We start from the raw sequence: 23,973 nt of genomic DNA, 5'->3' as shown, positions 1-23,973 counted from the left end.
AAAAAAAAACACATTTTCACTTGATATTTTTTCTAGGCATAAAATTCTAGATTAGAGATCATTTTCACTGAGGATTTACAATATTCCAGTTCTAGGTTCCAGTCTCTATTCTATTTCCCAATACATTACCTGTGACATACTTTTTTCCCTGTGGAATATTTTAGTTATTTATCTCTGGTATTATCAAAATGTGCAAAGGTGTTTTGATGGGTTTTTGTCATTCTCCACTGGCTCCTTCCAGCTAGAGGCTCATCTTTGTCAGTCCTGAGAAGTTTTCTCAAATTTTTTTTTTTTCTATTCTTTCTTTGGACCTCCCAGGCTGATACTCTGATCTCATTTTTAAAAATTATTTATTTATTGATTGATTTTTGGCTGCGTTGGGTCTTTGTTGCAGTGCGTGGGCTTTCTCTAGTTGCGGCGAGCAGGGCTGCTCTTCGTTGCGGTGCGTGGGTTTCTTATTGCTGTGGCTACTCTTGTTGCGGAGCACAGGCTCTAGGTGCGTGGGCTTCAGTAGTTGCACCACGCGGGCTCAGTAGTTGTGGCTCACGGGCTCTAGAGTGCAGGCTCAGTAGCTGTGGCGCACGGGCTTAGTTGCTCCGCGGCATGTGGGATCTTTCCGGACCAGGGCTCTAACACGTGTCCCCTGCACTGGCAGGCGGATTCTTAACCACTGCACCACCAGGGAAGTCCCTGATCTCATTTTCTATTCTACAATTTCTATCTAATTTTTTTCCTCCTCTCAAACGAATGCTTTATTTTAGTTCCCCGACCAGGGATCAAACCTGTGCTCCCTGCAGTGGAAGCCTGGCGTCCTAACCACTGGACTGCCAGGGAATTCCCTTTTTCAACTTTTTAAGGAAACTTACTTAAGCTTTTGTTTTCAGTCTCTGAAAGCTCTCGTTTTTTTTCCTACCGTATTCTTGTTTGGTAGATGCAGCATCTTCCCATCTCTCTAAAGATATAAGTTATATATATATATATGCCATTTAATGCTTTTATTTCCTCTGAGTTCCTTTTCCTCTTTGTTTTGGTCTCTATCATGATAGAGGCTTTATTCAAATGTCAGGCAGTTCTTTGCTGTATATTTTAAGAGTGAAGGGGGAAAAGCTGTTGGAAGCTCTGTGGGGAGATAGCCCATCAACTGCAGGCCCACAGATGGCCAGCTGACTTTCTCACCGGGGAATCCTTAATGTCAGCTTGTCAAGATCTTGCTCTGGGTTTGTTCAGTTTCTCCAGAGAGGGCTCCTCTGATCCCTGCTGGGAAAATGGGATGAGAATTCATACACATACCTCTGTTCTGGAGCAGGATGGTGCTGGAGAGAGGGTGTCTCCGTTCAGTAAGCAGTCCATCTCCATTTCTATCCCTGCCTCCTCTGTGTTGCTTGTCTTCCAGTGCAGAGACTGTACACACATCTCTCTCTCTGTCTCTGCCTCTCTCGCTCGGGCCAGGGTACAGGGCAGTTGTCATCTCTGCACCAATTTATTGGAAAGTAATCTGAGAATCCCATCTTCTCTTTACCCTGACTTTTCAAACGATCCCCATTTCAGTCCCCTGCCCTACCCCAGCCTTTCTAGGTACCTAGTTCTTCCCGTTCTTAGAACTTCCTTGGGAGAATTGGTTTGCTTATCTTCAGTATCTCTCTACAGGCACATAGCACTTAAGTCACTTAGCACGTAAACACAGATCATTTACCATTTCTCTGTCTACTTTCTGCCTTATATTTTCTGATGAGGAGTTAGAAATGTCTCCGAGTTTCATCAAAATATGCTGTTTCTTCTTATTTTGGGATGATTTTCAAGAGAAGGGGGTAGAGACCTTTATTTCACCAACTTGAACTGTACGTATGTCTTAGAGGTTTCTAAATGATCTTGCGTTTATAAAGACTTGGCTTTAAGCTAATTACCTGAGATTTTTTTTCTCCTACATTAACTCAGAATTAATGGGTCAGTAGTTTATTTAGTCGAAGTCAATATTTCTATTCTTTTGAAGTTCAGTTTAGAGTAGTCTTAACCTGAGTTTCTGGGGTATGGTAATTTAATCTGTTTACATTATGATATAGTCTTTGGTTTCTAAAGATTAAATTAGAATTTTTCCCCCCAAGAAAATGGGAAAGTTTCAAATTTGACCATAGAATTATGCAGATGCTCTTCCTTAAATGGGAAACCTTATTAGAGATTCTGGCTTTGATTAAAAATATTTCTTCTGATAATATATAGTTCTGTATTTAGATCAATTTTTTTTTAACTGATGTGTAGTTTATTTAAATGTTTCAAGTGTACAGCAAAGTGATTCAGTTATACATCTTTTCCATTATAGTTTATGACAAGATATTGAATACAGTTCCCCGTGCTATACAGCAAATCCTTCTCGTTTATCTATTTATATATGGTAGTGTACATCTGTTAATCGCATACTCCCGGTTTATCCCTCCCCGCCTCCCTTTCCCCTTTGGTAACCATAAGTTTGTTTTCTATGTCTGTGTAGATCAGTTTTTACAAGCATTAATATATGTAGGAAAAGAGTCAATCAGACAATTTGTTTTCATGAGATTAAAAGTATGCAAATACTCCAAAACTTTGGTGATGTTTTAAATTTAGTATCCATATCAAATATATCAGCATATTTTAGAAAATATATTGACCAAGTATTAAGCTGGCTGAAAATAAGAATTTTGTTTTTTCTAGAGAACACTAACAAAAGGCTGGTACTTACGGCAAACTAGACACACATTTCCCTCCTACCCCTCCTAAAATCCTGCTAAAATAAAATTATATTGAAAAAGGAAAAGTAAAGAAAAAAAGGCCAAAGTTTTGCTAATGGAGAAATGTTTTGTAGATTTCTGGAAGACAGATGAAATTGGAAGAGAAAACTTAGACTGTACCACTAAAGGGCCTCAGAGGAGATGGGAGCAGGTGTAGCAGACAGAATCCCAGAAAGGCTTTGGGCTTAGAATTGCGGCCAAAACAGGGTGATTGAAGGCCTATACGGAGAGAGATACCAATCCCCATATCCACTCCCACGCACAGAGTTCAGAAGCAGCAAGCATTTATACTCAGGGGGAAAAGTAATTTTTTCTCAAGAAAACTGAACAAACTGGATTATTGAGGACTAAGACTTGGAATGCTTATGTCGATCCCAGAGGAAAGCATTCAGTGGATGGAACAGGATCAGCCAGGAGTTGATAATTGATGGGGCTAGGTAATAAATACATGGAGATGGGAGGTTCTGTGTTATTCTAGTTATGTGTATATTTGAAACTCTCCATGATGAAAAGTTATATCAAGTCCTGAAATTAAAAATGCAACATAAGGACAGTATTAGTTAGTCATCACATATATAGCAAACCATCCCAAAACTCATTGACATATTACAGTAAACTTTTTTTTTTTTTTTAAACCCTCATGGGTCTTTGGGTCAGCTGGGGTTTAATTGATAGAGGTGAGCTCTGCCACAGGCTCCATGTTGGGTTCAGATCTTCGCCATGTGTTTTCATTCTGGGTGCCTAGGCTGAAGAGGTAACAGTTACTTAGTGCGTGCTAATCTCAGAAGATCATGAGAGCGCCATTGCAAATCACGAAAGTGCATTCCAAGCCTCTTGGCCATAATCATCCCGTTGTTCAAAGCAAGTCTTGAGGCCATGGCCAGATTCAGGTTCCTTCTTCCTACTAAGAAATCATGGCAAGGGTGCAGATATATAATTCTGTCAAATGAGAGAGAATTGGAACCAATAATCCAGTCTATCTCAGGGTGTGAAAATGAAAATTAATTCCCCAGAAAAAAAGGTATGAAAGAAACAGGGCCTCGGAGACCAATTCAGGGGTCCTAAAATTGACTAATAAAAGTCCCAGAGAGAAGAAAGAAAATGAAAGAGGAAAAGTCCTGTTTTTCCATAATGTTTTCCCAGTTAGGGGTGGGGAAGAGTCTAAATTGGAAGATTCCAACTGCCTAAATGGATGAAAAAGTTTTATGCCTGGACACATTATCAAGTTTCAGAATATCAAGAGTAACGGAAGATCTTAAACGTTTCCAGATTTGGGGGTGGGTTGCAGTGGGGTCTAAACAGGAATAATAAAACTGACATCTCCTAACCAGCTTTCTAGTTTCATACCATGTTAAATACTCATAGTTCTAACAGTGATTGTGATTTTCATCCTTTGTGAAGATTCTATTTCTGATTAGTGAAACATGAACCTTGAGTATCTGATTCCTTCATACCAGTGAATCCCTGGGTATTTGGCCCATAAAGAAATTGGCCATACCTTCAAATGCAGCCTTATGAGCTCTAAATTATGCAAATTACCCAGAGACGCAAATAAATTCTTCTCAAAGAATTGTTTAACATAGACTGTTACAGAAAGTTATTGGACGATCAACTGATAGGCACAAAAAATTGCACCCCCTAAAGGCAGGATCTGGTTGGAATAGATCTTAATCTGGATTCTGTAAGGATGGGAATGTGCAAATACTTTCTAAAGTATACTTCCACTGTAGCCAACCAAAGTTTTGTTTCAGGATTTTGGGTTAGTTCTGTAATCTGTTTTAGACAAGTTTATAATATGAAAAAGTTGCTGTTCATTAAATGCACCTTTTTATTTTATATATGAATAACTTTTTTTTTTCAAGCTCACTGAAAACTGAGGCTAATTTGGAAGTTCTGAAGTCAATACCTAGTGAAAAATTAATGATTGAGACTGGTAAGTTTGCTTTTAGAACTTAATTTTCATATTAAACCATACCCAAAAAGAGCTAGAGAAAAGTAAACAAGTATTATTTTATTAGCATGCTCAACCTCAACAATTATACTTTTCAGGAAGTCTTTGGGAGTTGTAATGGAAAAATATTTATGCAAGCGATTTTTTCAATTTTAGAAGTCTGACTAAGCCTAAGCACTTAAAAATGGAATGTCAGACTATGTGGTAACTAAGGAGGTTGTTTTATTAAACAAGGAGTCTTAACTAAGCATTTCACCTCAGGGTTGCAAAAACTATTCAGAATTTTTTTTAAACAATGTCTTCTTTGTAATGGCTTAATTGTACAATACTTTTTAAATAAAGTGCAAACATTTAAATCAAATTGGATTTAAGAATTTTAGAAATTAATCTGCTGCCTCTCAAAATAAGACAGAGTTAGAAACTAAAAATTTTCTCTCTACCCTGAACTCAAGGCTCTTCTTATACACATGGACTTTTTTAGTAAAGTCAAGACTGAGCCATTCTGAAGAAATCAGGTGTATTTCCCTGGGGAGTCATGAAAACTAAATTATCTTATTAAAAATACAATGGTTGTAAAATGTATAAGCTATTATAATTCTTTATTAGAGATTTAGGTAAATAAATAATCCCAGTATTCAAAGCCACTGTTTTTGGGACTTCCCTGGCTGTCCAGTGGTTAAGCTTCCACTGCAGGGGGGACGGGGTTCGATCCCTGGTCATCAGGGAACTAGGATCCCGCATGCCACGTGGCATGGCCAAAAAAACAAACAACAAAAAACAAAAAAAATCAAAGCCACTGTTTTACATTCAGTAGGGGCAAATAGAAGTTTAACTTAAATGTTTTCATGTTACAGTTGTATTTCTTTTAGCTTTAGATTTCTTAAAGCATACCATACACCAACAATACCGTTAGTGGGAAAAGAAGAAATAAAAGTTTAAGAATTTGTACAGCTCAAGATTTTATCTTGTACTTTTCTTAAAGCTGTTTTCTGTTGCCCTTTACCATTTTTTAAGCTGAATCGTGGCGTATATTTTAGAGGTTATATAATAGTTTGATAATATTCATTAAAAAAACAATAATTTACAAAGGTAAAAATCTCTTTGAGAGACTTCTCTTTCTTTGCTTAACTCTAGATGCACCTTGGTGTGGAGTCAAAAGTACACATGCTGGATCAAAGTATATAAAAACTTCATTTCCCACGAAAAAGAAGTGGGAAAATGGGCACTGTTTGAAAGACAGAAATGAACCCTGCCATATAATGTAAGTATTTTGTTTTCATGGTCTTCAGAACATTAAAGTCAACCACCAAATGCCATTTACAAAATGAACTCAAGGGACAGAATTAAAGTTGGGTGAAATCCAAGTGAAGTTATCAAAGACCATTTTAATGCAGTGATTTGGAGGAATTCGTACCGAATTGCTATGTATCAGCTCCTTTTTTCATATCCTCTCAACCCAGAGTGGTTTTATTACAGAGTAAGAACTTCATGTGGTTTTGGTCATTTGTCATTTTGTAGGGAGGGAAAAAGATCTTAAAGCTATCCATACATAGAATCACCTTACCTCGCTTAAGTTCTGTTATCTTGCAGGTTTCCTGCTGATGTATAAAAGCACAGTCTTAGCAGGAGACCTTTTCTTAATGGTATCTGTATTTTAAGTGATTTAACAGCTTGAATAAACCTAAGAAATAACACAGTTCTTTAAGCCTCTGAACAAAAGGACAAATTATAGAAATGATTTCCTTTTTCCAACCGAGAAAAAGGGCAGAACTTTATAGAATTTTACTTCCTAGGGAAAAAACAACTAATTCAGAATCATTTTTTTAATAATACAGAGAACATGTGAAAAGAACGGGGTTATTACCCATCTAACTGCCAAGGAGCTGTAGAGCATATTGTAATTTATAGGAAAAGTTTATTTTAATGGGCCTGTCATCCAGTTTCTTTTGTTGCACAAGCAGTAATTTAAATCTGACTGTATCAATCTAGTATGGCTTACCAGTTCAGGCAACTGGATGTATTTATCACACACTCATAAAAATTAATATTGGATTGTTGTAATAATTCCTTTAAGATGCTCCACCTTTTTTTAGTAGTTTTAACAGGTAAGAGTATATCAGATAAGCCAGATCTAAAATTCAACGAGCAGAAAAATAAAGAATTATTCTATAAAGATACACTGGAAAGATTTTCCTTTATTAACATGCTGATGTTGGCAAAGACTTTAAAACTGAACGTTTTAAAATCTGTAAGGTGAGGAATATATTTAAACTCTGATTAGTAAAGAAACACTTGTAATTTTTACGAAATGTAGGTACTTGCAAGTTCAGTCCAGAGACATTTCAGTAATTCTTTGGAGATTTGAAAGGACACTAGAGACAAGAAACTGGCAGTTGTCCAGCAGCCAGCTTAGAGGAAGTAGTTGCCAACAGTGTATCTAAATTGGTTTTCCACACTGCCTTAAGCTTAAGTAAAAGTATAGCTGTTGACTTCAGCTACATATTTGCCAAGACAAAATTTTAAGGTGTTTCTAAATGCAGACTATTAAGAACCAAGAAGGCTTTTGAGTATCTACTGCAATCATGAATACCAGTTCTGAGTAGGCAGAGCTTGGGAAAATCAACATTTGCAAACTGAAAAATTTTAAACCACATTTCAGAAATACACATGCCCCTAGTCTAATGCTAAATACTAATTAGCAAGTTAATTCCTACTTGCAAAGTCATTTTTATAAACTCCATCTGTTAAAGAGTTTTATGTTCTTATTATTTGTATAGAGATCTCTGCCCCCCTGCCCCCATTAGATTATAAACTCCTTGAAATACATTTTGGAGCTCTTGCCAAATATCAGGAAAGGTACAAGTTACTGAGATTACACAGAAGAATCAAGACCGTTCCCACCCTCATCCCACCAGATGAGTAGGTACATTGTGCCAGGCACTTTGGTTACGGCGTTAACCAAGTCTGACAAGGATCCTTCTGGAGCAAACAAGCAGATAAAAAGTATAATCCAAGATAGCAGTGCTGTTATAGAGGTATGAACACATGACTGGGACCACAGGACAGAGCAGCTGCCTGCCCAGAGGGGAAATGGAGTGCTTAACTAAGGTGACGTTTCATCTGTTTACTAAGTTGGACCAGGAGTTAGGCCAGACCAAGACAAACACCTTCAGCGAAGGCAGACTGAGGAAGCGCTTGCAACAATGACTGCAGTGTGGCATGAACTAGGATGCTGGGTGAGTGACAGGGAAGGTACTGTGAGGCCAGAGAGTGAGGGCTTTTGTGTGCCACCCTTAGGAATTTAGATTTTTTCAGGACCCAAAGGATTTTAAGCAGGAAAAGCTATTAACTGGTATCAGTGTGGAGAAAGGACCAGAAGGGAGATTGGTGGCAGGAATCATACTGATTTCCCAGTATTATGTATTAATTTCCAATTCCAAGTAGTTAATAGAAGAAAAATCTAGTTTGCTAAGAAAATGGAATCTTTAGTGTCACTTTCAGTGTTAACAGATTTGCTTTTAGCCTATTTTGACTGTCAGATAAAAACTGTGTAGTCAGTTCATTTAATGTAAACAAGGCTTTTGTTACTCCTATAGAATTTAGAAGTTCCAGTTCATCTCTAATCTCTGTCCCTGATTCCTTTAGGTGTTCATATTTTAAAAACCCATAAAGGGAACAAAAAGCTTAAGACAAAGAATATTTCAGTGTTTAATTCTGACTTTGAACTTTCTAATTCATGTATAAGAAATATTGTCTACATACAGTATTGCTAGAAAACAGCTACTGATAATTATCATTATTATTCTAGGGAAAGAAACAGAAAGATTCACACCTTTCTGTTGCAGGGAAAAACATATAGGAAGTTCTCTCTCCCCATCCCCCCTAATGACCATACATTGTTCTAAGTAACTCGGTCTAACTTCCTTTGTTGTCACTGTGCTGGTGGTGATGCAGCAATTTCTTGCTGTCCTTTACGACCAGTTCTCTAAGCAGCGGCTTTCAAACTTTAACTGCTATCCCCACAACACCACACCGTGACTCAGTACACTTGCATGTATAAATAAAACCCAAACGAAAATGAAACAGTACTTCCCTTACTAAATGCAGTGAGCTTTTCCTTTTAATTTTTTAAAAGCGCATCATGACCCACTAATGTGTAATTAACCCACAGTTTAAAAGGACTCTTCATTTCCACTGGGTTAATTCCGTAATTGTGGTACACATAATATGGGCTGGTTTTATAATTTACTTGAACCTGGTTCCTGGCTCTAGTTATATGGAAGACTGTCTCAGAAATTTGTCTTTAACTGCTCTGTTTTAAATATCCTAGCAGTTAAACTTTCTGTGAACGTTGCCGAAAACTTTAATGCCTGTTAGGCTTTTTATGTTAAAGATGCTAAAACAGTATCTTTTCCTTTATGTGAAAAAAGATAATACCTTTAAAACAGAGTATGTACTTAGAAATGTAACCATCCATTTTTGTTCTGTTTTAGTCAAATACTGGAAATAATGTCAGCAGTAAGAGATGAAGATCCACTGGAACTAGCCAATACGCTATATAACAACACTATTAAAATATTTTTTCCTGACATGTAATTGGTATGTGTCTCCCATTTTTCCATCATGTATATAAAAAATTTCATGGTAAAACTTAAAAGTTTCAATAAAGGAATTCTCTGGAAATTGTCTAAAGAGGCATTATATCAATCACTGTATGCTACCCATGAAGTCAGATGAGAATTTTTTAAAGTCACTTAATGTCTTAGTTTAAAATAGTGAAAACCCCCAAGTATTTCATGTTGTAATCTCTTCAAAAGTTCAAAAGGACAAGTTTATGTCAACTCTGCAAACAGACTGGCTAACAAATATAGTGATTTTTACATCAACATTAAAACAATTAGCACATCCTGGTTTATACCAAAGGTTAGTTGATATATAAATAAGCCTATTTCTCAACTCACACACTCTCTCTCTGAATTGTGACTTTCAAACCCAGCTCAACCACAATGCTACTCTCAAATTTCAAAAAAGTGTCTGTCACTTCTGGCAGCCTATTTTTTCCCTTAGTTTTAAAAATACTCCACATTTAGCATTTATCCTCTGGTACAAATTCTTTGATTTCTTTGATTTAACATGGTTTCCCCTGATCTGCATTTTTATTCTCTTCCACCCATTTTAAAGGAAAACTAGGGTCCAGAGTTAGACACATTATATACTTTCGTTGAGGAATCTTTGGCACAGTTGACGCACCATATTATTACATCTATTAAAAAGTTATTTGTTCAAATTTGTCATAAAAATGTGAAAATTTTATTCTATGTACAATAATGTACACAAATTTAAATAGGTCACCAAAGAGACCAGAAGTAATTGAAGAGGTATATTTACAGTAGCACATCACAGTAAACGGGAAACCATTCACAGATTCAACATTGATACTGTTTTTGTGCTTGGTTACACACTGAAGTGAAGCGTATTACTCCATGTTGGATGAACTGAATTTTAAACAAATACCTCAATGATTAGTAAATGCTATTTAATCAGTATCATCATTAATCAGTTCCTCAGCTGCTGGGCCTGTGTGCTGAATCACTCCGTTTCTTTCTCTCTCAGCGTCATCACAGTCTGAACTGTCGTCATTCAATTCCCTGTCAGATTCAGCAGCAGCTTCTCTTACAGCTTCCTCTGGATTTTCATTGGGTGCAATAAATCCATTGTTGTTAGATATATTTGAATTATCCTTGATATCATCTTCAATGTACACTTTTTGATGGCACATTGGACAAGTATCTTGAATGTACAGCCATTTCCGAAGGCAAAGTGCGTGGAAATAATGATTACATGGTGTAATACGAGCAGATGTTGTAAACTCATGATAGCAGATTGCACATACATCATCTATTTCTTGTAGGCGGCTCCCTTTTATTTCAGGAAGTGAATTAATTTTTTTTACAGCAGTTCTACGATTCATGAATGTCTTCCAGCCATTTTTTGCTTGTAAGTAGATGTTAAAATAGGCGTGTAAGCACATCATACAAGCCCGAATTTTACTTCCTGACTCAAACATCATAGTGTAAGCCCCATTTCCAAACATTACCACTCCAAATATAAATTCAATAATATTGCCTGTTGAACGAACATAGTAGACATAATCATCAAGCTTTTCCCAGAGGACATTATAGTAGCCATCAATCATGAATAACGTATAAACAGTGAGAGAAACAATTACTTTTAAGCAGAGTTCCACACAAAAGGCTGTAACTGCAAACAACCATGTATTTAGTGCATAGTGATGCCAAAGAACGTAACTGAGTATAACAGGAAGAATAAACAGGCAAGCAGAGACGAAGAGCACAGGAAAATGTCTACGGAAAGATGACACATGAGAGGCACTGAGAGACATTAATACAGGGTCTGTCATTCCGTGGATGAAATGCAGGACTGCTGTTAATAAAAGGCACATGTTTCTACTTAAGCGAATAAGTCTCTCTTCTGGTCTTAGCCCACTTAAACCAGTCTGAAGAGCCAAAATAAAAAATAAAACAGGTGCTACAAAGCCAAGCCGCCTGTCATCTTCTTCAGTTGATCCAATAAAGGCCAATATTCCAAGACCCAAATAATGGGCTATTGAGGAAATTACAGCACTCATGCCCAGTACAGTGAGTGTAGAATCACACCCACTAATTATAAGATTACAAATGAGGTCCCAGAAATCATCCCAAGAAATGACGAAGGAATCAGTTTCATTTGCCATCCTTAAAATGTACATTAATACTGTAGCCTGAGCTGTAATTCTTGTTAGCCAAAAGACTCTCAGTACATCTGGGAAACGAATCCTCTTCCATGTGTCCTCCATTAATAACTGTAATCCATAAATTCGATACATGTGCCTCACTAAAAGATAAACGTATCTTGTGGAATAATAAAACCACTTAAGTTTCACTGCCAAGACAAGCACTGTATTTAATGTGAGAATCAAGGAAGAAGTAAAAACTAAAGTCTCTCGGATGTGTACTGGTAGCTCTGTGATTAAGCCTATTACAGGAACCAAGAGATCCAAAATAATTAACTGTGAATAGACGGAATGAATTTGGAGTAGTGTAATGTATCCAATTCCAAATGTTAGCTGTAGAACGATGAGTGCCATCCACAGTGAGGGCCCTTTTCGAGGAAGCAGCTCAATTCCAAAAGCTGACGTGTTGTAGGCACCATAGAAGTCAATGTGCAAAGCAGCATAATAATTTACCAACACTGAGGTTGCAGCTAATAGAAAGGCTGAGCTGTACATGTAAAACTTGAAAAGTGATCGCTGTGACAAGGTCAGAACAATACTGGATACAAATATACCTAAAAAAAAGAAAGAAAGGACATTCGAATGAAACATTTTTAAAGAATGTTTTTTCCACTAACAGTTATGATATTCTTCCTTTAGTAAGGAAGTATGAATATTTTCAAACTGATGAACGTTAAGCCTCAAGACAATTTAGGCTTAAAGGCCAATGAATGTTTTTTGTAAAGTCAAAGTTCAACAGGACAGATCAAACATATTATCCTTAAAAATCCTACCCCTTATTTTCTAATTTCCAAAGTAATTCAAGTAGTAGTATATGTCCAGACACCAAATTACTAAATTATCTTCAAGATGAGTTTGTCATGATATACACAGTTTAAAAAGTTTTAAACTTGAAAGAACATATTCATAATTATTAAAAATATTTAAGATAATTCCATTACAAAAACATTAAGGATTAAAAATAACCCAAGTGGGAAACTTTTGTTCCTATTAAATCTGAGATTTCTTTTTCTTAAACGTGTTCTTTAGGACATCAAGTTTAAGTTTCACACTTACCCCTAATTCCTCCTTTTACTCAAACTGAACTCCTGCTGGCTCTTATTTTTCCTGCTCCTTAAATTTGAGTATTCTCCCTCAGGTCCAAATTCACTTTTTTTCTGTACATACTTTCCCCTACAGATACCAGACATTTCCTCCAAGTTTCCTTTTTCCTGTATGTTTGAATCTTTTTCTTCAAATAGTCAACCCTTTTTACTGTTCTTCAAATTACAAAAGTAACATTCAGAAAACCAAAACATGTTTTAATAAATCTTCCCCCTCCCCCGCTCTGTAAGCAACCAATGTATAGTCTGTTGTGCATCCAGCACCATCTTTCTTGGTGCTCTGACAAATTTTTAAGTGAGATTACGATAAATATTACTATCCAAGGTTTCAACTATGGGAACCACCTCCAAATATTCCCCTATTTCCACTTCTACATTACAACTGCAACACTCAAAATTTCTAAACCCTACTCAACCTACTCTCGCCTCAAACAGCTCTTCCTTGCGATTTCCAGTTTCAGTTAGAGGTACCATTGTTATTCTCCTAACAGTACCTCTAGCCCCTCATCCTCAAACTCTGACAATCAGTGACAAATTTTACCAATACCTATACCTCCCTTTTCTCAGTGACACCCACATATTACTCTGTCTCTGAAAACTCTCTCATCCAAATCCATCTACAAGCCGTCACCAAATTGCCTTTCTTCATGTCTCTGCTCAAAATACTGCAGCAGCTCTGAAATTACTATCAATTAAAATCTACACTCCTTGTCCTAACATTCAAGGACCCAATTTGCTTTAAAGTAATATTCCTCCCAACACACACACCAATGCTCCAGGTTTCTTTCCCAAACATACCCCTTCTTCTCTGCCATAATTATAGCTGTATTTACATTCTTCTCTTTGCCTGGCAGAACCGCCCCATCAACTTCCCAAATCCCTGACTCTTCAAATCCTACCCATCCTACAGACCCACTTTTTCTGATACTGACTGTTCCTTCAGCATATCTACAGAACTCGGCGAAACTCCTAATACTCATACACCACCTGATACTGAAGTTTGTAGTTATCTGAGTAGGTACCTACCCTATTATAGGGTCCTTGATAGCAAGCAAGGATCCTACCTTTTACATCTACAGATCCTGAAATATTTTGTAGAAAATAAAATAATTGGGGAAATGTTTCTGTTGAATTCTGTGTTCTATTTTTAAAGGCAACCATAAAATACAGCCCACTTGGAAATTGAAACCTATGAAAAGGTAAGACAAAGCTGAGAAATCAGACCTTGGAGTACAGAAAAAGTGACAAACTCCAAATTAAACATCCATCTATCCACCTGATTTCAGCATGCAACCAAGACCAACACTGCATAATACAATAGAGCCATTCCACAATCTACTGCAGTTAAAAGCAAGGGCCAAGTTCCTCCAAATGATGACTTTGCCCACAAACTTAAAATTTTATCCTGTGCCTATTTGTCAGGTCATTTGTGAAAAGGACAACAAAAGAAAACAATCACCTGGAAGATACATCAACCTCTGCGCAAGAACCACCCAATTCGCTGAACAAGTGGGCCACTAATAATCCTCCCAAAGAGCCCTTTCAACAGAAAATGGGCTGTTTTTTTGAGCAGGTTTAGAAACCCTTCCTGTGGAAGGTAACAGGAAATGGAATTTACTCAGCCACCATATGCCATATGTAATCTTACTTTCTCTACACAGAAAAACAAAAGTATTTTTTCCTGAAACAAAACTTAATCTCCTAAAATGCGTCAAAACAAAACCAAGATAACTTCAGTTCTATTATATGTTACTTTTTAAAAGGGAGAAAGTCAAGCAGGGACTGTAAATTATTTTTAACTTGCGATTCACAAAGTGGTACATTAATCTTTACCTGTGAATATTCATGAACTTTGCTGTAACTTATAACCAGATCTTTTTATTCTAATAGCTTTTTTTCCCCCTGAAGCTTATTTTTACACAGATTAAGGAATTATTTGGGTTTTAGAAATACTTCTGGACAAAAGAGAGTGTGATAGACAAATAATGTAGTGAGACTACAACCTCAAAGTTTGGATGTCTCCTAGCAAGTAACAATCTGATACTACTCTTTTTTTTTTTTTTTAAAGTAAACACCCCTAAAGTTGATTTGTCTCCATTTAATCTTTTCTTAAAAATTTATTTATTTGTTTTTATTTTTGGCTGCGTTGGGTCTTCGTTGCTGCGCGCGGGCTTTCTCTAGTTGCGGTGAGCGGGGGCTACTCTTCGTTGCGGTGCGCGGGCTTCTCACTGCAGTGGCTTCTCTTGTTGCGGAGCACGGGCTCTAGACGTGCAGGCTTTAGTAGTTGTGGCATGCGGGCTCAGTAGTTGTGGCTCACGGGCTCTAGAGTGCCAGGGCTCAGTAGTTATGGCGCATGGGCTTAGTTGCTCCCTGGCATGTGGGATCTTCCCGGACCAGGGCTCGAACCCGTGTTCCCTGCATTGGCAGGCAGATTCTTAACCACTGCGCCACCAGGGAAGCCCCTGATACTACTCTTTCTTGATTAAAATTACTCCCCAAGATTTAATAATGACCAAACATTTCAAGAATAGTATAAAATTATTTTAATTCTTACCCAAAGTTTATATGTACACGAGGTTCTTAAATTTTTCCTTTATACTCATGTTCCTGTGTACGGAATGTAGAATCTGCTCTCATTTCATAGGAAAAAAAGTCAACTTTTCAAGTCTCTCAAGTAATGTTCCCTCTCATGGCCTTCGGGAAGTGTTGTCAATAATATCAAAGTTTCGTTGCATTTTCACAACTTCAGACATGCAACTCTTGATATTTAACCTGTAGGCCTAAGAAAATTAAGCCCCAGGACAGTTTCCTCATTAGGATTTAAGAGTGACCTGCAATAAGTAATCAAGGCTATATATAAATGCTACTTTATAAAGAAAAATCACCTTGGGACAGTGGCGCATAGAATTAACTGGAATCACAACTCAGGGATCCAATTCTCCAGCGATTAGAGAGCTTCACTAAAGTGCTCAAGGTAGGAAAAGCGGCAGGTATCAAAATCAATTCAGAGCTTTGACAATATACATGAACTCAATTCATGAAAGAGTTCAGTGTCTTTTCAATTTGGATTACCAAAAATGAGCAAACAAAACAAGCTGAAAACAAAAAACAAACCACCATGCATGTTACACAGCAAAGTGTTTAATTCTTTTATGTGTAAAGTCCATTCATACCCTTAACCTTTCTGGAAGTTGGGGACTAAAAATTAGAAGGAAATAAGACATAACTCCCCAGGTACCTTAAATACCTTTAGTATAAAATCTAAAGCAAGCTGTGGAAAAACATTTCAATGCCTGACAGAATAAAGACGGAACAGTACAAAAATAAATGTTTTAACTACATTACTCCCAAGGGAACCCTATGCAATGAAATACAGAACAAAGTAAATAAAACATCTTGGGATGTCAGTCTGTAGGTGTACTTGACAAACTATAGCATAAAGAAAATTTTTCTATCAAACTCTTTAGGTTAAAAAAAGGGTATTCTAAGTTTTTTATTAGTAAGATAAATTTTGCTTTTTTGCTTTTTAAATTTTTAACAACTATGTGTTTATTAAAAAGAAACATATGAACATGATTTTTTTTTAAAGTTCAACTCTATAGGTATTAAAAGTTAACCGAGTTTTGCATAAATAAACACACATTCATGGATAAATACTTGTTTTTGCTTTTTACCCAAAGGAGATCTCATTATAATAGTGGAGTTTTTTAACCTTTTCTAAAAATTACATTTATGATTCCTCACCAAAGAGGGCACCTTTCGATTTACTGACCATTCATGTTTCTTCCTCTGTGAATTGCCAGTTTATCTTTTGCTCATTTATTTACGGAGTTGTTTTTCCTTATTGAATTGTAGTCATTTAAAAAATACTCTGACTACAGATTCTTTGTAGTTATCTGTAATGCAAATATCTTCTCCAGATGTGTGGCCGCTCTTTTCACTTTCTGATGCCGGCTTTTGATTAACAGAGATTTTTAATTTTAATATCATTGAACTTATCAATCCTTATTTAATACATTTGCTTTCACATATTTCTAAAGAACTTTTCCCTTACTCTAACGCTAAAAAAAAAAATTCTATATTTTCTTCTAAAACTTTTAAAGTTCTGCTTTTCACATTTAGATATTAATCCACTTAGAACTATTTATATATATATATTTTATAAATGTATTTATTTATTTATTTAGGCTATTTAGGCTGGGTTGGGTCTTTGTTGCTGCGCGCGGGCTTTCTCTAGTTGCGGTGAGCAGGGGCTACTCTTCATTGCGGTCCACAGGCTTCTCATTGCGGTGGCTTCTCTTGTTGCAAAGCACGGGCTCTAGGTGCGGGGGCTTCAGTAGGTGTGTCACAGGCTCTAGAGCGCAGGCTCAGTAGTTGTGGCGCACGGGCTTAGTTGCTCCGTGGCATGTGGGATCTTCCCGGACCAAGGCTCAAACCCGTGTCCCCTGCACTGGCAGGCGGATTCTTAACCACTGCGCCACCAGGGAAGTCCGAACTATTTATATACTGATGTGAGGTAGGGATCCAGTATAATTTTTTCCACATGAATAACTAAATAACCACTAATTGAATAGTCTGTATTTACCTCAATGTATTGTATACTTCCAACTCTACCTCTGAAACACATCAAGTTTCTCTACATACATGGGTGGTCTGTTTCTGGGCTTTCTATTCTGTGCTATTTGCTGGTCTATTTGTCCACCTCAGTAGTTCTCAACCAGGATCAGTTTGCACACCCTCCCTTCCCCTCCAGTCGTCTGGCCACAATCCCCACGCCCCCACCAAAGAATTATCCCATCCAAAATGTCAACGGTATCTCTGCTGAGAACCCCTAGGCTATCCCAATGCAGTCGTAATTACTACTGCTTCACTTTGCTTTTACACTTCACAGGTTTTCTGAGTTCTTTCTACAGCACCAAAAATAACTATCTCATGTTTTTCAACAATTTCATTGCATGGCTGAAACTGATAATATTGTACAATGAACAGATTCTCTTTAAATAGACATTTAGATTAACAATTTGTTTTTGTTTTGTTATTACTAACAATGCTTCGATGAATATCCTTGCCAACAGTTTCTGCACAACTATATCTTCAGGCCAAGTTCTTAGAACTGGAATTGTGAGTCAAAAGGTATACGATGAATTTTAGTTGATAGCACCAAATGGCTTTACATAGAAATAACACCTTACAAAAATTGTTTACCTTCATCTATCTCCCCATACGAAACTAGTTTTTATTCAAACTTTGAATTCTTCACCAATCTCATAAGTGAAATTTTGTTTTAACTGCATTTGTTAAATTATAAATGAGGCTGAGTAATTTTTGCTTTGCTTACTGACCATGTGCATTTCATTTACTGTGAAATGCTTATCCTGGGCCCATTTTTCTCTGGGAGTATAAGTTTTTCTTATTGACAGAGTAAAACTTTTATTAGTACTTCAACTAAATATGACGCAAATATTTCCCCCTTAATGCGTCATTTTTAAGAATCTTTGTAAAAAAAGAATTTTTTCATAAAGAAGTTTTTCATTTTTATGTACTCAAATTCATCAAATTCTCCCTTGTAACTTCTGGATTTTCTTTTATGTTTAGAAAGGACTTTCCACTTCAACGAACTGTCATTATATGAGTAATACTATTAAAACAAACTCCTATGCTTGCATTTTCTGCCTTGGATTTAGACTTGTTAATTCAGCATTACGCTGCACTGGGCTGCATTTCATTCAGCATTGAACACCTCCTAAGAATAGCTTAATAGTCTTAAATATGATCTTATTTGGATCTCCGAATGAGATGCTTTATATTCTGACTTGCCGAAATTCTCTTATTAGTTTGATACCAAATAAAAGTATAGTAGTAATACTTTTTTGTAGAGGTAGGAGAGTAAATTCTTCAGACACTAAATAAAACTGGATGCAAAATAGATTTCCATGTTTACAATTCCATTTTAAGGAAAAAGGTGAGAGTGACAAATTTTGAGATTTATATACAGTAGCACAGAGAGGTCTACAATTATTAAAAAACTAACCAGGTAGAACAATTGATTTCAACCATCCTTTGGTATCTTTTACACACAAACCTGTCACTTTCAATAATAAATAAGATGCTTCATCGAATGGTCCTCAAATACTTAAGACATTTGTTTTTATTCAGGATGAAATGGTTTACCACCAAAACCAGTTTTTATTAATTTTATCATTCTTACAAATGTCATAAATTAGCATAATTACACTGCCATAATGTGAGGAGCAGTCAAATGATAGATTTGGAAAATATTTTGTATATCTCATAAAGTCTGACCCAGAGAATACTCTGGGATCAAAATTTTCAAATAAACAGCAACAACATTTTGCTGATGACTTCCCAAAACTGAAATATCTGTAACACAGTATGGTCTTAATTGAAGTATTAAAAAAATTTTTTAAAGCTACCATGTTTACCAGTAGCTAACAATTAAATGGCCCTTACTAGGTTCCAGGTACTGTTACAAGAACTTATGTCCTTAACACGCTATAAGAGAGAGACAGCATTATGATCCATCTTTAAAAAGGTACCGATAAAAAAAAGGGAGGCACAGAGCAGGTGTAACTTGCCTGAGGTCACATTCTTCTTTAACCTCTCAAATGCAAACTTCCATGATTTACTACAAAAATAAGAAGCATGGATATAGTACAAGGAAAACACCAGATTACTTTATTCAGTGTTCTTAAACTACAAAAGATTTAATTAAAGAAAATACTCCTTTAGAGCTCCCTAGCCTGAAGCTCAACTCTGAGCACAATGCATTAAAGCACCTGGTCCCCAAGGGGCTCTCAGAGGCTCTGTAGTTACATGCCAGAAGAACACTCAAGACAGTGGCTACACTACTGGCAGAATGAGTATGTGAATCCTCTCAAACCCAGTTTTGTTTTGGTTTCTTTTTTCCAGCTCCTCCACCATGGCCTCCTCCCTCCTCTCAAAGCAGAAGTGGGGAAAGCCCCTCCTACCACCCTCAAGTCCATGTTACAATACATTTGGTTATTTAGTGCCCAAAACAACACTTGGTAATCCCAAATTTCACAAAGTTCCCTAGAGCCTCTGCTCTCTCTCTAGCAAACTCTCTCTTCTCCTGTGGGGTTCAGGAATAGAAATGATCAGTGTTCTCCATTTCTCAGTCTCCCCAACCCAGGAATCAGCACAGGTCTTGACTGCACACATGTCATCAATTAATGTGGAGAGGCACGGCGGGGAGGGGTTGGGAGTCTCAGGATCAGCTGGGACCACCTTTCTATAATGAGACAAGCAACTGCCTGTTAATTTATGATCATGATGAGTGACTTCTAACTGGCAGGAATAAAATGCTTTCCCAACAGGTCCCCATTCTTATTAATTTCATTGTAACATTATTTAACTAACCTCACTTGTATTCCCTGACTATCAGAATTAAACAAAATATGTTAAGTACAAAACATTAAAGCTAGCTAATGTTCTTTTTTTATTGTGGTATATATAATCAATAGATAACATTATATTAGTTTCAGCTGTACAACATAATGATCCGCTATTCCTATACATTGGAAATCACACAGCTCCATTTTTGCCACAAATATGAGGGCATTACATTTTGCAGTGGTAAGCAGGATGGCTGGGATTAAGTAGCTGGTGGGTTACTGAGAAGTCTTGTGCTAAAGAACATCACGTTCACATCTGTTATTTTTAAGATCTAGCATATGATCATTATTATAGCATTCTGTATCTGGATTGCAGCTGTACTGAGGAGGAAGATGAACCATGCCTGATGTCAGAAGATTGTTAAGCCTAGGTGCTGGCAACCAATTACTTGCTGTGTATCAAAAGCAAAACACTTAAGCTCTATCTCTCAGTTTCCTCATTTGTAAAATGAGAATACCACCACTCACCCTCCTTTGAGGGAGTTTTGAACGTTAGGTTAGATAATACCAGTGAAAAGGCACTGCAAAAGTAAAGTACCAAACAAATGTAAAGTGTTGTCGTAAACAAAACTTAACATTACCACTTTTTTAAAAAGTAGAAATAAAGCAGCAACAGATGGCTCCTAATTCAGAAAGGCTTGGTAAGGATCTCACCATCAGCTCGTCCTCAGCAACACTTCAAAAGCACAGCCTCACTAAAAACTAACACAAGAATTACCTCATCAACAAAATTTGCCACGTTTCAATTACTCAAAAACTTCTTTTAAGCGTAAATGCTCCTCACTCTGGTAATGCAAGTGAAAATGGGGAGTGAAGTATAAGATGCTTTTAACACTCCATTCATATGCAACGAAGACACTGATTTTCAAGTCTTATCACTTCCTAGCCACGTTTTTATAACCGTTCTCAATACCTTCTTCTCTATTCACGGAAAATTTTAGGACTCGTTATAAGTATCGCCTTCTTCATGAGGATTTTTGTAACAGTTTCAAGGTCTGACATTCTCTTTCGTTTGGTTGTCATTTAAATGACAACATACGAGTACTCTGCATTTTGGAAAGGGGGAAACTGAGGCCCAGGCCTCGGCACAACGAGCCCAAGGTCACACACGACGAGATCAAAAACGTAAGCAGAGTTGCTGTTTTTCCAAGGCTGTCGCATAGAACGCGGTAAGCCAGTACTCATTCCCCTAGAGAAACAGCAGGCACAGAGCCGCATGCTCACACCTCGCTGCTTTCTCCCCGCCCTCGCTCAGAGGCAAAAATGAACAGGAGGCTGACTCGCAGGGAGGACCGCTCCGCTGTCAACTCTGAGACAAGTGTCATCTCCTCCTCCCGCCCGGCCCGCAAAGATGCCCCCGGGGGGGAAACGAAACTAGCGCACACACACACACACACACACCACCGCCTGCGCGCGGCTGCCCTCTCCCTCTTGCACGTCTCAGCCCGCGAAACTAGTACACACACACACACACACACACACCCCACGGCCTGCGCTCGGCTGCCCTCTCCTTCCTGCACGTCTCGGCCAGCGGAGCCGTCCCCGGACGCAGGCTACCCCGTCCCCCTCACCAAGGAGCCGGAGTAAGATCTGGAGCCCGATGCAGAACCGGCTTTGGCTGGAATCGTAGTAGGAGTTGAAGATGGCGTCGATGATGTAGAGGCAGGGCACCCGGAGCGCCACTTCGAGCGCCGCCCAGACCTGCTGATGGGCCATCCGCACCTGCTGCTGCGGGGGCCCCACCGCCGCCATGAGCCGCTGCCACACGGGGGCTGGGCGGGCCGGGCAGGGCCGCGTGGGGCAGGGTGCGGGACGGTGGCCGGGGGCGGAGACGAAGGCGGGCGACTCCGCCCCCGCCCTCCCTCCTCTCGTGTCTCTCTCACGGCCCGCCCCGCCGCCCGCTCGCGTCTCTCGAGCTGGAGCAGGCGGCGGAGGCGGCAGCGGCGGCTCCCGGGAGGCCTGTGGGTGTCGGTGTTTCCGGCCGGCTATGGTCTGGCTCCTCCTCCCTCCACCACCTCCCCCGCCCGCGGAGCCACCATCTTGACCTCGCCCGCCCGCCTCTGCAGTTGCTGCTGTTGCCAGGCCCGGAGGCTGCGCCCGCGGTCACGCGAGACCGCGGAAGCCGCGCGCCGACGCTCGCGTCATAATACGGCGCTAGGGGCGCGCCCCTCGCGGTCACCACGCTCGGCGTAGCAGACGTCCCTATCGTTGCCATGGTTTCCGCCCATCTCCGGGGCCGAGGCCGCCTTTGCTGCTTTTGGCGCCACCCAGTGGCGCAGGCGCTGTTGGGCAGCCGCGCCCTCCAGCCTCGGGGTGGGCGCCTAACCCGCAAAGGCGTTGGCGCCGTGAGGCAGTCACTGCTTCCTCGGGAGGGAATTATTAGCTGCTTTATTAGAGCCCATTAAACGTCCCATAAACATGATTCAGAACTGCTTGGCAGGAGGAGAGCCAAAGGGCGCCGCCTGCCAGAGCTACTCCACCCCACCGGGAAGCCGGGTCTGAGCGGCCGACCCTCCGGGGAAGATGCTACAAGGCCGCCTGTCGGAGGCGTCGCTGCGTGCGGTGTATGGGGCGGCCGCCCTTCGTGGTATTGGGTTGGGTTGGGAGTGGTAGGCGCTACCGAGAAAAACATCCCTCTCATCTCTTTGCACATCATCCTTTCTATCTCCTACCCGATTAGGCAGAACTGCGGACCGTGGTCGGCCACATTATACTACTGTCAAGGGCAAGAACCCTTTTTTTGGTTTTTTATTTATTTTTGGCTGCGTTGGGTCTTTGTTGCTGCACGGGGGCTTTCTCTAGTTGCAGCGAGCTGGGGCTGCTCTTCATTGTGATGCGCAGGCTTCTCACTGCAGTGACTTCTCTTGTTGCGGAGCATGGGCTCTAGGTGTGCAGGCTTCAGTAGTTCTGGCATGCAGGCTCAGTAGTTATAGCTTGCGGGCTCTAGAGTGCAGGCTCAGTAGTTGTGGCGCACGGGCTTAGTTGCTCCGCGGCATGTGGGATCTTCCCGGACCAGGGCTCCAACCAGTGTCCCCTGCACTGGCAGGGGACTTCTTAACCACTGGGTAACCAGGGAAGTACCAAGAACTCATTACTAATGTGACTTAAGGGCAAGAACTCTGATCTCTGTCTTTGTTTCTAATCTTTGAGGTAAGAACACCCAGGCAGTGCCTTCTTTCCTTCTCAGGGCAGAAGAGGTCATACTTTTTTGTTTTTGTAGAGGATCAGAACATGCCACCCCAAAATATGTTACTTTGACATGATTATTTTGAGCTGAAGACAGTTGAGAAACAGCAGGAACAAACAAAAAGCTCTCCACCTCAACACTTCCCTCCTTCCCATTTGCCTAAAAATAGGACATAAATTTCTACTGGTAAAGGTGTCTCCCTCCCCCTTACCAAGAAGAGGACAACTCTTAGACTCAATCACTGGCAAAGCTTATTAAGCTCATCCTTATTATCCGTTAGTTTCCCCCCATACACTCACCTTCCCACAGTCTGCCACCCCTATAAGCCTAAACCCCTTTTCCTTTATCACTTCTCTACAATGCATTGTTCTTTGTTCCGATGCTATATAAGCCCCAAATTGTAGCCACCTCTTTGAGTTATTCAACACTTAGTTTCTCCCAGACGTACGTGCATGGCATGAGTTAATAAACTCTTGTGTTTCTCTTGTTAATCTTTATTTTATTGGTTTAATTTCCAGGGCCCCAGCCACAGAACCTAGGAAGGAAAAGATTTTTGTCCCTCCCCTACACTTTCTTGCCTATCCATGTTTTAACAGTTTCTAATCTTAATTTGATGCACAAATTTTATTAGTATAAGAATTTCTCATTAAAACTAACTTCCACCTTGGGCCCAGAACTTTCAGGAGTGGTGGCACAGTTAGCTTACATATGACTTCAAGCATGTCTCTTTAAACTCACTAGGTC

At 39.2% G+C, this 23,973-nt stretch overlaps 2 protein-coding genes across 11 annotated transcripts in view; one reads left to right on the top strand and one right to left on the bottom strand.

Moving 5' to 3' along the window:
- TATDN1 (TatD DNase domain containing 1) overlaps positions 1-9,388 on the top strand; it is a 37,902-nt gene extending 28,514 nt beyond the window's left edge. For 9 of the 10 annotated variants that reach the window (XM_068525794.1, XM_068525801.1, XM_068525799.1 and 6 more), the window contains 3 exons: positions 4,625-4,695; positions 5,848-5,974; positions 9,207-9,388. In XM_068525794.1, the coding sequence (XP_068381895.1) occupies positions 4,625-4,695; positions 5,848-5,974; positions 9,207-9,309 (301 nt within the window). In that variant the 3' untranslated portion in view covers positions 9,310-9,388. Of the gene's footprint in view, positions 1-4,624; positions 4,696-5,847; positions 5,975-7,845; positions 8,337-9,206 lie in introns of those variants that run through there. The other variant, XM_068525795.1, reaches the window with a different exon arrangement.
- A 644-nt stretch (positions 9,389-10,032) lies between these two features.
- On the bottom strand, positions 10,033-22,073 carry RNF139 (ring finger protein 139). The gene is made up of 2 exons (XM_068526026.1): positions 21,614-22,073; positions 10,033-12,060 (listed from the first exon to the last, which is right to left on the bottom strand). Exons 1-2 carry the CDS (start codon positions 21,792-21,794, stop codon positions 10,250-10,252), a joined length of 1,992 nt encoding a protein of 663 aa, XP_068382127.1. The 5' UTR covers positions 21,795-22,073; the 3' UTR covers positions 10,033-10,249.
- Between the last annotated feature and the right edge of the window lie 1,900 nt (positions 22,074-23,973).

Source organism: Eschrichtius robustus, chromosome 17 (genome assembly GCF_028021215.1).
Source record: "Eschrichtius robustus isolate mEscRob2 chromosome 17, mEscRob2.pri, whole genome shotgun sequence".
In the NCBI taxonomy this organism is placed as follows: domain Eukaryota; kingdom Metazoa; phylum Chordata; class Mammalia; order Artiodactyla; family Eschrichtiidae; genus Eschrichtius; species Eschrichtius robustus.
Note: the sequence above shows the minus strand (reverse complement) of the source record. Positions and strands in the feature narration are given on the sequence as shown.